Below are 17,054 nucleotides of genomic sequence, written 5' to 3'. Positions count from 1 at the left end.
AAATCCAGATTTCTATTTCACATTGCCTGTGGCTCCACCTCATACTCGAGAGATTGTTAATGTTCCTGCTCTGTGAGTACATGCATCATTCAAATACCTGAGGACCTTATCATATCCTTCCTTTGCTCATACTCAGACAAAGAAACTCCGTTGTTTTAATCTCATTTCATAAGTCAATCCCTTACACTGCAAATTATTTTTTTAATTACTATTACTCACTAGTGTGTCAATGTCTCCCTTAAACCTACTTGCCCCTACTACTATTTTTATCTATGTCCCTATTTTAGGAGCTTATAATTAAGATATATATATATGCACATATATATGTATTTGTATATATATACATATATGTATGTATTTGTATATATAATTAGTATATACCATTTTAAATTATTAATATATTTATCAGATATATTTATTAATGTATCTAATAATTCAGTAACATGAAATATGCTATATAATTATAGAAGTTATATGCAATACATATGTATGCTGAAGGAATGCTTATTTTAATTTTTATTTACATCAAACAGGTTCTAAAATACTATCACTTAATTCTGTTGCTTTTTAGACGAAGAATGTTTTCTGCCACTTCCTTTTTACACCTCCAGTTATTTCTTGCATTTGTTCGGCAGACTCAAATTAATCTCTCACCATAAGAACCATCTAACTCAAAGGTTCTGTATTTTCGTCCTCTTCCTCATGCCTTTTGGCATCATCTCGCCACTTAAAGTCAACTGGCAGACATGAAAATGATTAAAAGTTTTACTTGTATAAGATGTTAGGGTCGAGGTGAACTAGTCTTAAAATATTAATAGATATCACTTCAAAGAAAGTGGCAATTATGAATGACTGTAACATTATTGCCTCAACTCAGATAATTGAAGTAGGAAAATGCACTTCTCCCTACAGACTGAAAAATACTAGCCATAATGAAAGGAAATTCATGTGATCAATGTAATATTAATTTCCACATAGTATCTAAAAAGTATACCAATTGTTTTTCCTCTTCCCTGGACAGTGTTCCAGAAGAAAATCTACAAAGTGCCTAAACCCCTTCTATTAAAAAATGTGTGCTCTTACTCCACATCATTATAGGGAACACAACAAAGGTCGAATATACTGTCATTTGTTGACATTTTCACCTTGGCTTAACCAAGTTCCAGAGGATACTTTTGTCTGTTTGTTTCACCTAAAGGATCATAATTGATAAAATGCAATCCATTGCCATACTTTTCGAATTTATGTAATATTTTAATTTGTTCAATCAACATCAGTGCATGACAGATACCACAACTAAATCTTCATAAGGGAAAATCTATCCTAAGAAAATTAAGGAACTCCTTTGATGCAAAGAGGTTGGTAGAGTAAAAACGTGGGAGAGGCTAACATGTAAAAAAAAGAAAGAGTAAACTATCTCACATCAACAGAAAGTTCTGTAATGCAACTATTTACGAGAGACATAGCTCATGGCAAATACTATGTGCTAAAATTCAAAAAGCATGCTATAGTTTTATATACAGAAATGCAAAACCAACAGTGACAAGTCTTTCCCTACTTGAGATGTTAAGAACGTAACTCCATTTTCCTTTCTCCCCGAATGACGTTTAAAATTGCAATCTCTGCCTGACTGATTTAGGCCTTGGTCTTCATGATCTAAGGAAAAAGACAGACTTTCAGAATTCTGGCTCTCTTATTTTGTAATCAAAATGAAAGAATAATCCATGCCTGAGAAACTTCATCCTTCTCACATATTTTATTAAAATTGTCTTTTCTCAAAATCCAAATGACAACCCCAGAGCTGGGATAGGGTCTTAGGAATTTTGAATGAAAAACATCAGCTTTTCTAAACCCAAACTCTTCAACAGAACATACTCCCAACATAAAGATTTCCCCTTTGAGGTCAATTAGACTCCACCAGAGCAAAGTTCTTGGCTGTTCTGAAATTTAAAACACGAATCTCCCTGACTTCCGCCTCTGGGAAAATGGAGAGGAGGTACTCTTCCATATTCCTCCTGCTAAGTACAATGAAGAACCCTGGCCATGTTCTATACAGGACAAATGGAAGAAGACTGAAAGAGACGGAAAAGGCAGCTGATCAGCTAGGGACTCAGCAACCCAGAAATGAATTCCTGGAGATTTCCTTGACCTCATTCATCCCCGACTTGGAGCTGAAGGAAAGGCAACAGTATGCAATGACCTGGCTCAATCTCCAAAGATTTATGCAGAGAGGAAGAAGTTAAACTCAAAGCATATGATTGCATGTATGTAATAGTCTATAATGATAAAATTATAGCTATAGAGAACAGATGAGCAGATGCCAGAGGTTAAAGAGAATCTGAGAGGAGGAGGAAAGTGGGAGAGGCTATAGACAGCCTGCAGGAGAAACTGGGGTGATAGATCTGTTCTGTATCAATGTCCATACACTGGCTGTGATATTGCAACTATGGTTTCTCAAGATGTTAGCACTAGAGGAAACTGGGTAAAGCGTGCACAGAATCTCTCGAAATTATTTCTTAGAAGTGCACGTAAATTTACAATTACCTCAAATAAAGAGATTAACTTTTTTTCAAGTGCCTATTAGTGGATTTTAATCTGCACATTGATATGGTTGACAAAATCCTTCCAAGGAAAAAGTGATGTGTGTGTTTCTATTGTAATACTTGTTTTATAATTTTTTGTTGAAAAACTAAGCACCAACTTTAAAAGTACTCTTCATAGCAAATATTCCCATAAACTTTTCTAGAACTGGGGAAGAAAAATTCACATTCCAATTGGACAGCATGGTCACTAAACCTATTCATGGATGAGAAAGCTTTAAAAAGGTAGATCCATAAATGGATAATTTAACAACCAATATGGGGATCATTTTTCTGTGAGGAATTGCTGGTATTCTCACATTACCCTGTTGGTATTGATATACTATATTTTCAATTTTCATCTTGTTTGTACATTTTTCTGTGAATTTTATTTATAAGCTTTACTACTTATTTAGTTAACAAGCCTTCCCGTATGGATTTATCACCTAAAAAAAGGATGAGACTTGTTACATAACTGACATGGCAGCTGGCTCTTAGTCCAAGGTACCTTGTCTATTTTTGCATTTAGCCCAGAATGCTAACCCGTGTGAAAATTCACAGCACACATCCCTCCAGTCTGAGCAGAAATCTTTAAATGTGTGGCACCATCAAGAGGCAATAGCTTGTAATGCTGGTGTAACAAGAACCCAGTTTTGCTCTCAAGTATAGAGAACGTTGCTTTTAATAGCAACAGTCACAGACTATTGTAACAAAGAAATATACATAGACTTTGGCTCTGTGTGCAATGTGGAGTCACTAGACTATTGCTAAATGCTATTGTTTTCTTTCCAATTCCTCTTCTATCCACCTAGTGATCCAACTGAAGAAGAACAAAAAGATGTAGTAACTTTTTATTCTCAGTTAACTAAGGACAGCTGGCACTCTTAATTTGCTAATGATTAATTCTATATATATCTATTAGAGGGTGGGAAAGAGAGAGAAAGCACGCATGTGCGGGCACACACACGAGTTGGGGGAGGGGCAGAGGGAGAGAGAGAGACTCTCATGCAGGCTCCACACTCAGCACAGAGCCTGACACGGGGCTCGATCCCACAAACCTGGGATCATGACCTGAGCCAAAATCAAGAGTTGGATGCTTCACTGACTGAACCACCCAGACACCCCTAATTCCTTCAATATTTACTGAACATCTACATACATACCAACAATTTCCTACTTAAAATACAGAAAATCCTTAGTTTATTATTGGATGACCCAAAGTGATCTAACAATAAATAGTAGTTTTCTTCATATTACCCACTACTATTAGAATTTTACTCTTATTTTATTGGAAATGAAAAAGTCTGCTTAGAGAAGGGACAGCTTATTTATGTTTTATTTTTGTTTTGTTTTGAAAGAGAGAGAACAAGTAGGAGAGGGGCAGAGAGAGAAAGGATTCCAAGCAGGCTCTGCATCGTCAGTGCAGAGCCAAATGGGCTTAAACTCACAAACTCTGAGATCATGACCTGAGTCAAAATCAAGAGTCAAGCGCTTGACTGACTTAGCCACCCAGGTTCCCCTGGAGAGCTTACTTAAGCAATAGATAACATTGTCATTCTAATCTTGTGGTGTCCCATATGTTATAATTAATTTTACCTTTTCAAGAAGTATTCTTAGTGTAAGAAAATTTAAAATTGCATACACGGCTCATGTTTATGGTTTCCATGGTATTTCTGAGCTAGACCGGACAGATCATCCAGCTAAAGGCATCAAAGTGAAAAAGCTGCAGAAGGGCAGAGACCTGATGGACTGTTTCAAGCATTAGAGTGAAGAAAAGCAAGACTTTATAGAAACAAGTCAATTTAAGGCTTATGCTCCATCTAAAGATTGAATAAATTAATGATTAATGTAACAACAGACATTCCAATGCAGAGTATAGAAAGTGAGTCATAATTGCTAAATATCCCTTTAAAAAGTCTGAGCCTGAGCCATTAAGTTTATTTGGTCAGCAAACCAACCTCTCACCCATCTGCAGTTTAACTGGCTCACTTCCCACTAGTGAAACCATTTTTTTAAAAATTAACTATAGTCAGGATGTAGCAAGAGGAAGGGCCATAACAGGAAGAGATGCCTGGATAACAAAATAGTTTTCAATACTTAAGCCTGCTTTCACATTTCAGACACATTCGTCTTAGGGAAAAAAAGATTAATACTATGCCTAGGTGGCATTCTCTTAACACTGTCCATTCTGTTTCCAACCAACAAATTCAATCAAAGTCTCAATGCCCAAACTGTCTTCTGAAGTCAGGAATCACAAGGTAGAGGAGAGAGCAATGCATGCCTACAGGTGGAGTGACTTTCAACTGATGAGGCTCACCCTTCTTGGGTCCCCATGCAATTTTTCATTAAAATTATATTTAATTTTAGAAACATGAGATCTCTGGTCTGCCCAACAGTACACAAGCCAAGACTCTGGGGCCTGCAGCCTTGGCTTTTATATGACCCTAGAGAGAACCAGTTCTTACCAAGAATATTGTGAAATTTTCAAAATAGAGAAAAGCAACTCATTTTCATGTTTTCATTTTTGATTGCATATTAGAAGGAAATCGCCCCATTTCTGGAAGCAAAAAGAATGCATTTATGCTAAGGATATCTGCATTCTTTTGTATAGAGCTTACAGTTACTTGGAAGTAAGTATATAAACTTAACTTTTAGATGTCTGAGAACTAGGGGTGTAACCTTCAGCCATAGAATAAAGAAAGCCAGAACAAATGGCATGAATGGATATCAGAAACATTCATTTACTCTTTTCAAAGACATGTATACAGGGGCATCTGAGTGGCTCAGTCAGTTAAGCATCCAACTTGGGCTCAGGTCATGATATGGTGGTTGATAAGTTCAAGCTCCACATCAGGCTCTGTGCTCTCCAAGCAGAACTCACTTGGGATCTTCTGTTTCCCTCCCTCTCTCTCTGCCCCTCCCCCACTTGCACTCTCTCTCCCTCCCAAAAATAAATAAAACTTAAAAAATGTATACAATGCTTCCCATACTCTAGGCATCTTGCTAGGAGGAGGATATATAGCAGACAGCAAGATTGACATAGTCTCAACCTTGTACAACCCACAATTCTCTAGTTGTAAAGTGTTTTCAGAGAACCTATTAGAACTAAATATCTTCCCAAGAGTACAGTATAAATGCTGACCCAGACATTTCACCTATTCCTAAATAATACCATGAAATATTAAGATCTTTCTTGAAAGAAAGCCAACCTTGCCTTCAGGATGGGAGAGCATGATAGAAAGTTAGAAACCTTATTCTGTGGTGCTTCATGAGACCGGCATCACAGTACAACGTGTCTGAGAAATAAAGACCAAGTGTGGCCCTTCCTAGTGCTATATGGTAACAGTGCTATTTATCAAGGCACGCCAGATGATTGCCATCAGCCAGAAAGAAAATATTGAATTGCTACCAGTCAATGTGAGGGAATCCATTGGTTCTCCACAATAGTGCACAGATGCTTTTAGCAATGTAACCAAAGGAAAACTCTTAAGAGCAGTAGAGTTTGTCCCAGAGTTTCATTATTTTCCCCCTTTTCTTTTTTAAAATATCTTTTCCCAGAGGCCCAGCAAACAGAACTACAGGCCAAAATTCCTGATGAATATGGATGCAAAAATCTTCAACTAGATACTAGCAAATCAAATTACAGCATAAAAAGAATTATCCACCATGATCAAGTGGGATTCATTCCTGGGTTACAGGGTTGGTTCAATATCCGCAAATCCATCAATGTGATCCATCACATTAACAAAAGAAAAGATAAAAACCATATGATCCTGTCAATAGATGCAGAAAAGCATTTGACAAAATAAAACATCCTTTCTTAATAAAAACTTTTGAGAAAGTAGGGATAGAAGGAAGGAACATACTTAAACATCATAAAAGCCATTTATAAAAAGCCCACAGATAACATCATCCTCAATGGGGAAAAACTGAGAGCTTTCCCCCTGAGATCAGGAACACAACAGGGATGTCCACTCTCACCACTGTTGTTTAACATAGTGCTGGAAGTCCTAGCAATCAGACAGCAAAAGGAAATAAAAGGGCAAAAATGAAGTGAAACTTTCACTTTTTGCAGATGACATGATATTCTACATGGAAAACATTACAGATCCCACCAGAAGTCTATTAGAACTGATCCATGAATTCAGCAAAGTTGCTAGGTAAAAAATCAACATACAGAAATCAGTTGCATTTTTATACGCCAATAATGAAGCAACAGAAAGAGAAATCAAGAAACTGATCCCATTCACAATTGAACCAAAAAACATAAAATACCTAGGAATAAACCTAACCAAAGATGTAAAAGATCTGTATGATGAGAATTATAGAAAACTTACAAAGGAAATTGAAGAAGACACAAAGAAATGGAAAAACATTCCATGCTCATGGATTGGAATAATAAACATTGTTAAAATGTCAAAACTACCCAAAGCAATCTATACATTCAGTGCAATCAAAATTGCACCAGCATTCTTCTCATAGCTAGAACTATCCTAAAATTTGTATGGAACCACAAAAGATCCCGAATAGCCAAAGTAATATTGAAGAAGAAAACCAAAATGGGAGGCATCGCAATCCCAGACTTTAGCCTCTACTACAAAGCTGTAATCATTAAGACTGTATGGTATTGGAAAAAAAAAAAAAAAGACACATAGACTAATGGAATAGAATAGACAGCCCAGAACTGGATCCACAAATGTATGGCCAATCAATCTTTGACAAAGCAGTAAAGAGTATCCATTGGAAAAAAGCCTCTTTAATAGGTGGTGCTGGGAGAACACGACAGCAACAAGCAGAAGAATGACACTTGACCACATTCTTACACCATACACAAAAATAAACTCAAAATGGATGAAGGATCTGAATGTGAGACTGGAAACAATCAAAACCCTAGAAGAGAAAGCAGGAACCAACCTCCTTGACCTCAGCCGCAGCAATTTCTTACTTGACACATCTCCAGAGGCAAGGGAATCACAAGCAAAAATGAACTATTGGGACCTCATCAAGATAAAAAGCTTCTGCATTGCAAAGGAAACAATCAAGAAAACTAATAGGCATCTGACGGACTGGGAAAAGATAGTTGCAAATGACATATCAAATAAAGGGCTAGTATCCAAAATCTACAAGGGACTCACCAAACTCCGCACCAAAAAAACAAACAATCCAGTGAAGAGATGGGCAAAAGACATGAACAGATACTTCTCCAAAGAGGACATCCAGATGCCAACAGACACATGAAACGATGCTCAGTATCACTCATCATCAGGAAAATACAAATCAAAACCACACTGAGATACCACCGCACACCAGTCAGAGTGGCTAAAATGAACAAATCAGGAGACTACAGATACTGGCGAGGATGTGGAGAAACGGGCACCCTCCTACACTGTTTTTGGGAATGTAAACTGGCGCAGCTGCTCTGGAAAACAGTTTGGAGGTTCCTCAGAAAATTAACAATAGAACTCCCCTATGACCCAGCAGCAACAGCACCGCTAGGAATTTACCCAAGGGATACAGGAGTGCTGATGCATAGGGGCACATGTACCCCAATGTTCATAGCAGCACTTTCAACAACAACCAAATCATGGAAATAGCCTAAATGTCCATCAGCTGACAAATGGATCAAGAAGATGTGGTTTATATATACAATGCAATACCATATGTCAATGAGAAAGAATGAAATCTGGCCATTTGTAGCAATGTGGATGGAACTCGAGGGTCTTACACTAAATGAAATAAGTCAGGCAGAGAAAGGCAGAAATTATGTTTTCACTCATATGTGGAACAGGAGAAATTTAACAGAGGACCATGAGGGTGGGAAAGGGGAAAAACAGTTAAGGAGAAGGAGGGAGGCAAACCATTAGAGATTCTTAAATACTGAGAAGAAACTGATGGTTGATGGGCATGGGGGAGTGGGGAAAAAGGGTGATGGGCATGGAGGAGGGCACTTGGTGGGATGAGTACTGGGTGTTAGATGGAAACGAGCTTGACAATAAACTATAAAAAAATCATCAGAAAAAAAAGGATATGCAGACAAAAAAATAAAGTGAAATAAATAATAAAATGTTTTTTCCTGGACTGTAAGATGCACTAAATACCATCACTACCTCTGTGTTACTGGGAGGGAGTCAGGTAGCAAATGAGATGAATAAAAGAATTTCTTATCTATTGTACAATTACTTCTCTATCCTCTAGAACATCCAATTTGTCAAAGAATCAGCATCCTAGCCCTCTAGAGCTATCTTATCCATATGTGCTCTTCATTGAAAACAGCTCAGAACTGAGGACTTTAAACAACCAAGACCAGCCCAAAAGGATGTCACAAGATTGGCGAACTGAAATACACTCACTTCATGTGCAGAGAGCCCTCCGAGACCTCACTTGCACCTAGTAACTTATAGTCTGGAATATTTTTAAATAAGGCTTGATATCTGGTTTCTAAAATCATAAGAAAGAAAGAAAAAGTTGGCATAAGAACAAAGACAAGAATTGACGGTTGAGAGCAAGAAAGAAGAAATAAAAATTAGAAAAAAACGAAGCATCTTAAATAGCACAGCAGTTGGAGGCCATTTTTTGTACACTCAAAGTGGATTATTACACCTTATAATAGGCCCTTGGAGGTTCATAATTAGGCTTCAATCTTTAATACTCAATACAATTACATTCAGCTTTTGAACAAGTAAAAAAAATCCAGATGAAACACTGGTATAATCAGAGCTTAGCTAAAAAGTACTACAGATACTATGCTTCGTGAACCAGCCTTACTCTGCTTGGTTTCCTCATGGATGAGTTAAATCAGTCTTTGGCATCTATTCATTTTATGTTGGTGTGAGAGCGCTCTTTCTTTTTTAAAAATTAGACTTTGCCATCTTGGAAGTGCCTGTGAAATGCCCAAGTACCCTTATCCTGTGGAATCCATTAAATTGCATTGCTCACCAAATAGATCTCATAGACTAGAAAGCCAGACGGAGCTTCTATGGGCTCCTGGGGTGAATCCCAAATGGCAGAACTTGACCTTCCCCGGCTTGCTATTTTCCTGCAGTTTTTGCTTTCCTGACTGTGCTTTGTTTTTGTTTCTGATTCTTGGCCAAGTTTGACTGGGGTTTTGGTTTGCCCACAACCAATAGTTATCTCCACTGGTGGCAGCAATGCCTGGGGATCTGGTTTTATGGTCAGGCCGCTTGGGATGCTCAGGTAGAACTGGATTCTAGCCTTGCTCAGTGAGAGATGACTGAGCATTTGTGTTTGTTGTTGTTTTAATTTGTTGGTTGTTTTGCTATCTGTGAATTCACATCAGGACACTATTTTGTGCCCAGTGGAAAAGCAAGCAGTCTATTGAGATCTGGAATGGTAAAATTTTATGTTCCAGTGCTTACTTTTGACCTGTAGCCAAAGCTATAGAACTAAGCTTTAAGTTCTTTCTCTGTGACTCTGTACCTGAGGGGGGGAAAAATCACTGTGTATGTGTGAAGTATCTTCCAACCTCCTGAGGATAATAATAAATTAAAATAAAGGCCTCTGTTCTGATTGGTTTACAGAGACTAATTAGCATTTAGATAAATCTAACATTTCTAAAATTCGAAGAAAATAAAATGAAATGCTAATAATTTAAATATGTTTACATTTTAAGAGAAAAAACTTTCACATAAAAAATGCTGATTTGAGAAGCAAGAAAACAAATTTACGTGATCAAAGCAAATTCTTACACAAGTCAAACTGATCTGACAATCTGGTTTAAAAAAGCTCCATGTCTTTTCCTTGTTTTATCAGTGTACAGTATAACACACTTGTAATTTCATATTTAAAATAAGTTTGGACTTGTTTTGTCCTTGAGATTAGTTTAGCTGAAAAAATTATTTATTTATTTATTAATGTTTATTTATTTTTGAGAGAAAGAAAGAGTGTGAACAGGGGAATGGCAGAGAGAGAGGAAGACACAGAATCCAAAGCAGGCTCTGGGCTCTGAGCTTTCAGCACAGAGCCTGATGTGGGGCTCAAACTCATGGAGTATGAAATCATTAACTGAGCTGAAGTCGGACGCTTAACTGACTGAGCCACCCAGGTGCCCTTAGTTTAACTGAAATTTTTAAATGTCTTATAGTATTAGTTTACTGAAAACATAAGCTAATGTTATGTTTAAGATTAAGAAAAATACAAAAGTTGTACTCAGCTAAACTCAATGATCACTGTGACATACCTTTTTACGTCAACAGTAATTATGCTCTGTGATGTGTCAGCTTGAACATAATTTCCAATATCTGTAAGGTATGTACTAGGGTCTTAAAGTATCTGGTTGTTCCAGAACTGAAAGAAAACCATGGAGAGCAAAGGTTGGTGAAAATTTTTAAATTGTAGGTTTGCGTGAAGGGTGCTTTATTAGACTTGGTCAATAATACTCGCAAATAGTAAGTCTATAAAAATGTAACTAAATGTTCAAATTTTGGCAAAGGTTGCACAACTGTGATGGGTTTACTCATACAGTAATTTTTTAGAAAGTGTAATACATGACAAATACCCTACTAATATAAAACTAAAATTCAGTTATCTATATTGGAATGATAGACTAATCTTGGAGAAATCAGCCCATGATTACAAAAGCTAATAAAAGGCTATTTTTCTGTGTAATCTGCCCAGAGAGCAGAGATTCAGTATCTCACAAGAGAATTTTTTTGTGCTTTGTGCTAACTAGGAGATATCCCTAAATATTTAAATGACAAAAAAGTTCCTTATTTCCTAATGATTTAAGATTTACTGTTTTTCACAAAGTAATCTAGTGTTGCTTTACTAGGTAGGCAAATTGCAAATATTCATTGTTCTGAGGCATTCATAATCCTTTATTAGTCAATGAAACCTCCTCTCATTAATATTTGATTTTGTCTTCCCAAGAGCAGACCCTAAATTCAGAAAAAAGAAAAAGTTTTGCAAGATGTCTTTTATACATGAACTATCCTTAAGTTTTCCCAGAGGACCCCTGGTGAACACAAGATTTGTTCCTTGACCTTATGAAAAGAAGAATGTTAGAAATAATTAGGTTTGCTCTACCCCTTATTGATGAATAGCTCAACACCAACAAAAACTACATAGAAAGATTTGTCAAATCAAATGAGGAGCTCATCCTCCCCTAGGCTAATGTTGTACAGGTGAAATATTATAATATATAAAGTCCAGAGATGGCACATTTTACAGAAAGTTCTCGGATATATGTCCATGTCCTCACTCTCTATAATATGTTCATACCCTCAGGAGAAACACTGATTAAATAAGACCAATGTCCTATGCCCCAATAGAGGATTTTAATTCTCCTTGCTCATACCACTCATTAATTTCACCACAGATTAACCATAGCCACTGACTCTTTTTTTTTTTGAGAGAGAGAGAGAGAGACAGAGACAGAGACAGAGAGAGAGAGAGAGAGAGAGAGAGAGACAGCCTGAGCAGGGGAGGGTCAGAGAGAGAAGGAGTCACAGGATCTGAAGACAGGCTCCAGGCTCTGAGCTAGCAGTCAGCACAGAGCCCGACATGGGGCTCGTACCCACGAACCGTGAGATCATGACTTGAGCTGAAGTCGGAAGCTTAACAAGCTGAGCCACCCAGGTGCCCCTAGCCACTGACTCTTATCCTTACCGAATGGTCTCTGCTTTACTCTCATGTTTGCCCAGACACTCAACTGTAAGTTATAGACTAGATCATGCCTTCAAGAAAGAGTCTCAGAGCCTTATGGATAGGACTTTACCAGATACTCTTCCTTCTCTCTTGAGATTTCAGAGAACAGACTTGTGGGTAGAGGCTTCTGAGCTGACACTGCACAGACAAGCATGAGGCAGTACTAAGTGCCTAACTCAGATCTGCAGGACTTCTTTTAGTCCACAAATAGATGTCCTTGTGAAATCAAATGAATGACCCAAGATTCAGAGGAGTAAGAATTAATTACATAGAACTCATCGAACTGATACTAAAAATCCAGTTGCCATATGCATTGTGGAAAATCATTGGCATTATGTGTCACGTCTAATTGCCTGATGGGAAAAACCCTGTAACATTCACCTTCATTTATCTCTAACCCTCAATTTAGTTGACTTTGATTTTACAAACGAAATGGAACTTTCTTTTCAATGGTAGTTTGTTCTCCTTGGTGTCTCAGAATTATGGAAGAAATATATTTTCTATGTCACTTGATTTTTTAATCACAATAACATTACTTACAGAGGCTCAATAAGAATCTATCTTCCTTTTACTGGAATGTAATCAAATAGAAAGCAACAGAGGCCAAACCCAGAGCATCATAAAAATAAGCCTCATCTCATTGAATATGACAAAGCCCAATATTGAGGCATTGATTTTACAGGCAGTAAGAAATGTTACTTCCTGGACTGCCAGGAACTTTAGCAGATTTGGGAAAACTAGAGGAAATAGTAATTCACCAACACTTCAAAGCGCTGAAAATGAAACTCAGTGGATATGATGTTTTTTTGTTTGTTTGTTTTTGAGAGCAAGAGCACGCACGAGAGAGCACAGAGAAAGTGTCAGAGAGAGAGGAAGAGACACAATCTTAAGCAGACTCCACGGCCAGCAAGGAGCCCAATCTCACAACCATGAGATCATGACCTAATCAAAATCAAGAGTTGGATTCTTAACTAGCCGAGCCACCCAGGCACCTTTGGAGGTGATTTTTGAGATTGGTTTCCTGCCCTTGGAACAGAAGAGTGAATAAGATCATCTCAAGAAGATCGCTAGAGTGAGAAAAGTCATTGAAATACTCTCCTAGATTCCTTACTGAGTCATCAGATAGAAGCTAATTTTCTGGCTTCATTAATAATAGTTGTTCAGGGATGACAGGTAAAGAATAGGGAATATAGTCAATGGTATTAAAGCTGTATGGTGAGAGATGGTAGCATAGCATAATGTATAGATTTGCAAAATCACTATTCTGTACCTCTGACACTAATGTAACATTATGTATCAATTATACCACATTAAAAAAAATAAGTTGTTCAGCACATTATAGAGCCAGATTTGCTGTCCCATATACAAGAAGGCTTTTTATATGCTAATTGAAAACTTTTTCTGAACTTATATCAATGGATCAAGCCCAAATACAATGTCTTTTTGTGACCATGAAAAATCTCTGGATAATATTTATGACCACAAAGGGCACTGTCATATTGGATCACCGTCTCACAGACACACACAAGGAATTTAGAATTCTATAAAGGGTCTCACATTTGTTTTCATTTCCTATTACCGATCAGGATATCTAAAAGGATAGATATATTAACCTACCAAAAACTACAAGTGATGTAAATGATTCTTTTTCTAAAATTCCAAATGAGTTTTGTTCTGCATGGATGCAAATGGTTTCTCTCCATTACAATCCAAATGTTACAACTTTGTTGTCCTGGAGGACATTATCGAGTTTTGTATGTGATTCAGGAATCCTATTCCAGCATCCTTTCTTTTAGCAACTAAAGCTTGATACTCTGACACCTTTGTAAATCAGCTTTATCATCTTGCTGCATCCGTCATTACGGAACAACTCACCATCAATGAATTAAAATAGTCTCTGACCCTGCTCATCCTACAAAAACAAATAAACAAAAAAGTCTATGCCTAAAAGAAAAAAGAATAAGAATGCAATTAGTTTGTCCTCGTTCATTAATGGGACTCTCAAGGGATGTTTCCTCCTTTCTTTCAATTTTCAATATTTTCCACAATAAGCATAAATTCATTTTAAATAGAAAGAGACAACTCAAAAAATGTTTCCGTAAGTGTTGCTGGGGGTCACTGTGTGGACTAGTAGGCATTGCTGAAGGAAGTATGGGGGTGGTGTGTGCGTGTGTCCAGTGCAGAAAAAAGGTTGAGCAACACCTAGCCAACCTTTAACCTTCCAAGACAACTTGCTATTCAGAAAAATGTATTGCCTAATTCCCGGTGAGTCATGATTTCAGCGCTTATTTCCATCAGACCATGCACATGGGAATTTGATGACATAAAAAATATAAATCAGTGTTTACTCATACATAGTCTTTGTAAGACTTCTAAGAAATCCAGTAAAATTCACAACTACTTTGTTACGTTGATCAAGAATCTATACTTGAGAGGGCTCTGTGGAGCAACTTAATAGAACACTAGGTACAAATAGACCTTCAAATACCCGCACATGTCCACTCAGAGTGATCAAGGAAAGGAAGGACAGCAGAATTCTAGAAAGGCACAGCAGTGGCTGGTGCACCTGGACATCCTACAGACCCACACATTTCATTGGAGTGTGTCTCCAAGAAGCTGCTCAAGGGAACAGTGAGGTCAAGTCAGATGAAGAAGATTACCAGTCGCTCCATCTCCTGCTCCCTGAGTCTCTCCTCCCTCTGCCGTCGGTGATAATCCATCAGGTCCTCGCGGCCTGAAATGGAGCTAATGCTGCTTTTCCTTTCCCGAAGGATGGGCTGGGGAGTCCCTGAGGCCTGTCTGAGGCTGTCCAAATCTGCATCATCGAACTCGACAGATCCACAAGAGAAGTTCCTCCTGGCGGCGAAAGCTCTGTCCAGCTCTCCAGGGGGGAACAAATGACCCGGGTTGAGCCCCGAGTAGGAAGCCCTGTCAAGGTCATCAGAGGTACAGGAGGAGGTGGAGGCCAGAAGCATCTTCCGAGCCACTCGAGGACTGGCAGGGACACTGAGGGTGGAACTTACATAAGGGTTGCCCTCAGACGTGGAGGGTTTATAGGGTAAAGCCCCTGAGCTCAAAGAAGAAAAATTCAGGTAATTGTCATTGTCTATTATGCTGTGAGGTAGATCCTTTTCCCCCAGTTTCATTCGCTTGGAGTTGCCCAGGGAGTTTCTGGGAGGCAAAGTGAGGGGTGTCAGCTGGTTGTCTGTGGCCCTGTGTAACCTGGGGAGAGAGCGGCTGTAGGCCCCCATGTGACTCAGGCTGCTGCCCGAATACTTTCTAGTTCTTAAACCCAGGTTTTCCGATGCTGGCTCCTTGTGTCGGGTCAACTTGGGCTGAAGGGTCAGGTTGTCCTGGACGCTCATTTTCCTGGCTTGCTTTGGGCTTGAAGGCATGCTCGCAGCCCCTGATCTGCTGACGAGAGAGAAGCCGGTGTCGCTCACGGGACTTCCATTCCACATGGCCAGGAGCGAGCTGGACACCTTTCGGCCTTCCAGCCCCCCGAGAAAGTAGACATTGTCGTGAGATTTATTCCTTGAGCTATATTTGGAATAAGGAGGCTTCTCTGTGAGCCTCGAGGGCCTTTCACTGTCACGGCCAATATACTGATCAAAGTCCGCTCTCCCAAGTGGATACCCGCTGAGGGACGGGGAGGTGCTGAGTACCGGGGTAGGAGGTTTCAGGGAAAGACTTGCATCAGTCCCATCACAGGAGAACTGCTTGCTTCCCTGGAGTTTGGCCAAGGAGGGGCTACTCCTGACACTGGTTCCCAGAGGGGAAGGGCTTCTCTTAGCAGGCACAGGCTGTGAGAGGGTTAAATAAGAGCCAGAATAGTCTCCATTGGCTTTAAATCTCAGACTGGAAGAGTATTTCTTCGGGCTCAGGCTCTCCATCATGTTTTGGGAATCGTCCTCCAGGGAATTTGTCTCAAAGCCGGCCTCTATGCTACCATTTTGTAAATCAAGCTGCTTTTGCAGGTGGCTATGCTCTGCCATGATCTTGCTGGAATCTGTAAAGGAAAAAAAAAAAAAAAGAAGAAGAAGAAGGAAGTTTTACTTAACAAAGAAGACTGAAAAAGACCAAGTACTTGTCAGCCTACATCTGAACAAAAGCAGCCTTGCAGTCTGACCTGATGAAATTAACAAACACAAACTCTGCTTTAGTTTATTACTAAAATGAAGAAGCATAAAGAACACTGATCTGGGATGATTCTTTGTGCAAAAGAAAAATAACTCAAGAGGCCATCAATGACATTTGAGAACAAATCTCTAACAAAGTACAGGTGCAGGGTTAGGCTGGTCCATAAAAAAGACAATTTCCCGTCTGTGTCCCAGTCCTTGGTGGCCCACCTGCTTCCTGTGTACCAGGCAAACACCCAAAGTGGTGATGCAATGGACCCTTCTTTGGATGTTTTTGCTAGAATCATTAACTGCTCAGAAGTCAAGTCCCGCAGAGACAAACTGCACAGTCTGGCACACAAAGAAAGTGTCACACTAGACACTAATCAGTAACATGAGGGTCAAAAGATGACTCGGGGACGTAGGTGGCTCAGCGGGTTCAGTGTCCAACTGTTGATTTTGGCTCAGGTCATGATCCCAGCATTGTGGGATTGAGCCTCATGTCGGGCTTCGTGCCAGGCATGGAGCCTGCTTAAGATTGATTCCCAACCTCACCCTCTTCTTCTGGCCCTCTCCCCCACTTGTGGTCTCTAAGATAAATAAAATGAAGAAAAAAATTAAAAAAAAAACCCAGAAGACGACTCTTTAAAAGGGGCTATGAGAGTTACCTTCTGAAGAAAGATGCCATGAAGCT

The 17,054-nt window shown here is 38.9% G+C and overlaps 1 protein-coding gene across 12 annotated transcripts in view; it reads right to left on the bottom strand.

The window, feature by feature from the left end:
- The window catches only part of PHLDB2 (pleckstrin homology like domain family B member 2), a 108,735-nt gene that overhangs the window by 73,036 nt on the left and 18,645 nt on the right, over window positions 1-17,054 (bottom strand). For 11 of the 12 annotated variants that reach the window (XM_029939274.1, XM_029939272.1, XM_029939273.1 and 8 more), the window contains exon 2: window positions 14,903-16,251. The exons of the other annotated variant lie outside the window; for it this stretch is intronic. In XM_029939274.1, the coding sequence (XP_029795134.1) occupies window positions 14,903-16,237 (1,335 nt within the window). In that variant the 5' untranslated portion in view covers window positions 16,238-16,251. The remainder of the gene's footprint in view (window positions 1-14,902; window positions 16,252-17,054) is intronic. 12 annotated transcript variants of the gene reach the window in all.

The sequence above is a fragment of the Suricata suricatta genome, chromosome 5 (genome assembly GCF_006229205.1).
Source record: "Suricata suricatta isolate VVHF042 chromosome 5, meerkat_22Aug2017_6uvM2_HiC, whole genome shotgun sequence".
Classification (NCBI taxonomy): Eukaryota; Metazoa; Chordata; class Mammalia; order Carnivora; family Herpestidae; genus Suricata; species Suricata suricatta.
Note: the sequence above shows the minus strand (reverse complement) of the source record. Positions and strands in the feature narration are given on the sequence as shown.